Raw genomic sequence first — 974 nt, forward strand, 5'->3', positions numbered from 1 at the left:
AACAATTACTAGTGGAAGTAAAATATTTATAATGAGGCAAAAAAAAATGCCTTATTTGGGGGAATGGGCTTGATCTGAGGAAATGACCATTTATTTAGAAAGAGCTTTAGAGCATTTTATGTAACATAATATAAGTGGTTTTTAAATTTTATTAATTTTAACATACAAATAACATTTATTTTTACTCTATTTTCAAAGATGGATACAGTAATAATGAAAACTAAAGAAACTGAAGTAAATAAGGTAACAACATTTTAAAATATATTTATTATTGTCATGTAATGATTCTAACACTGGACTATCATAGGCTACAAACAATGTCATAGAGATTACATGTAACATCTCTATTATTTTAGATTTTCGTAACACTCCTATTTTAAATCATGAAAATTCCTTAACTACAAAAATGTTAAAAATAGAAATTTCAAATGTGATTAAAATTAGACAATATTAAATGCTACTTACTGGCTGAACTCTCAACAAAATTATGATTTAAATACAATAACCCAGGAATTTCTTTGACTGATTAATAACTGAATATCAGTTTCGTAAGTCTAGTATTATCTATGCAAATTCTTGATTCTTCATGACATTAGAATTATTTTATATGCAATATTTAATTAAGATGCAAATAATTTATTCTACATTTAAGAAACTATTTATGTCACTAGGAACAAAGCCTGGATTGCATTTGTTTATTTTTCCTTGTGCCTCTCAGCAGGTTTCTGCCATGGGTGAGAGGGGGACAAGCAATCACTCAGAAGTGACTGACTTCATTTTTGTAGGCTTCAGGGTCCGCCCAGAACTCCACATTCTCCTCTTCCTGCTCTTTCTGCTTGTGTATGCCATGATCCTTCTAGGGAATGTTGGGATGATGACCATTATTATGACTGATCCGCGGCTGAACACACCAATGTATTTCTTCCGAGGCAACCTGTCCTTCATTGACCTCTTCTATTCTTCTGTTATTGCAC

At 31.1% G+C, this 974-nt stretch overlaps 1 protein-coding gene across 1 annotated transcript in view; it reads left to right on the top strand.

Annotated features, from left to right (window-relative positions):
• Positions 1-673: 673 nt before the first annotated feature.
• LOC116642201 (olfactory receptor 9K2-like) overlaps positions 674-974 on the top strand; it is a 1,012-nt gene continuing 711 nt past the window's right edge. Inside the window, 2 exon segments of the mRNA XM_032420381.1 lie at positions 674-972; position 974. The exon segment at position 974 is cut by the window's right edge and continues 711 nt beyond it. Of these exon segments, the coding sequence (XP_032276272.1) occupies positions 731-972; position 974 (243 nt within the window). The 5' untranslated portion in view covers positions 674-730.

This window comes from Phoca vitulina, unplaced genomic scaffold (genome assembly GCF_004348235.1).
Source record: "Phoca vitulina isolate PV1807 unplaced genomic scaffold, GSC_HSeal_1.0 scaffold23, whole genome shotgun sequence".
Taxonomy (NCBI): domain Eukaryota; kingdom Metazoa; phylum Chordata; class Mammalia; order Carnivora; family Phocidae; genus Phoca; species Phoca vitulina.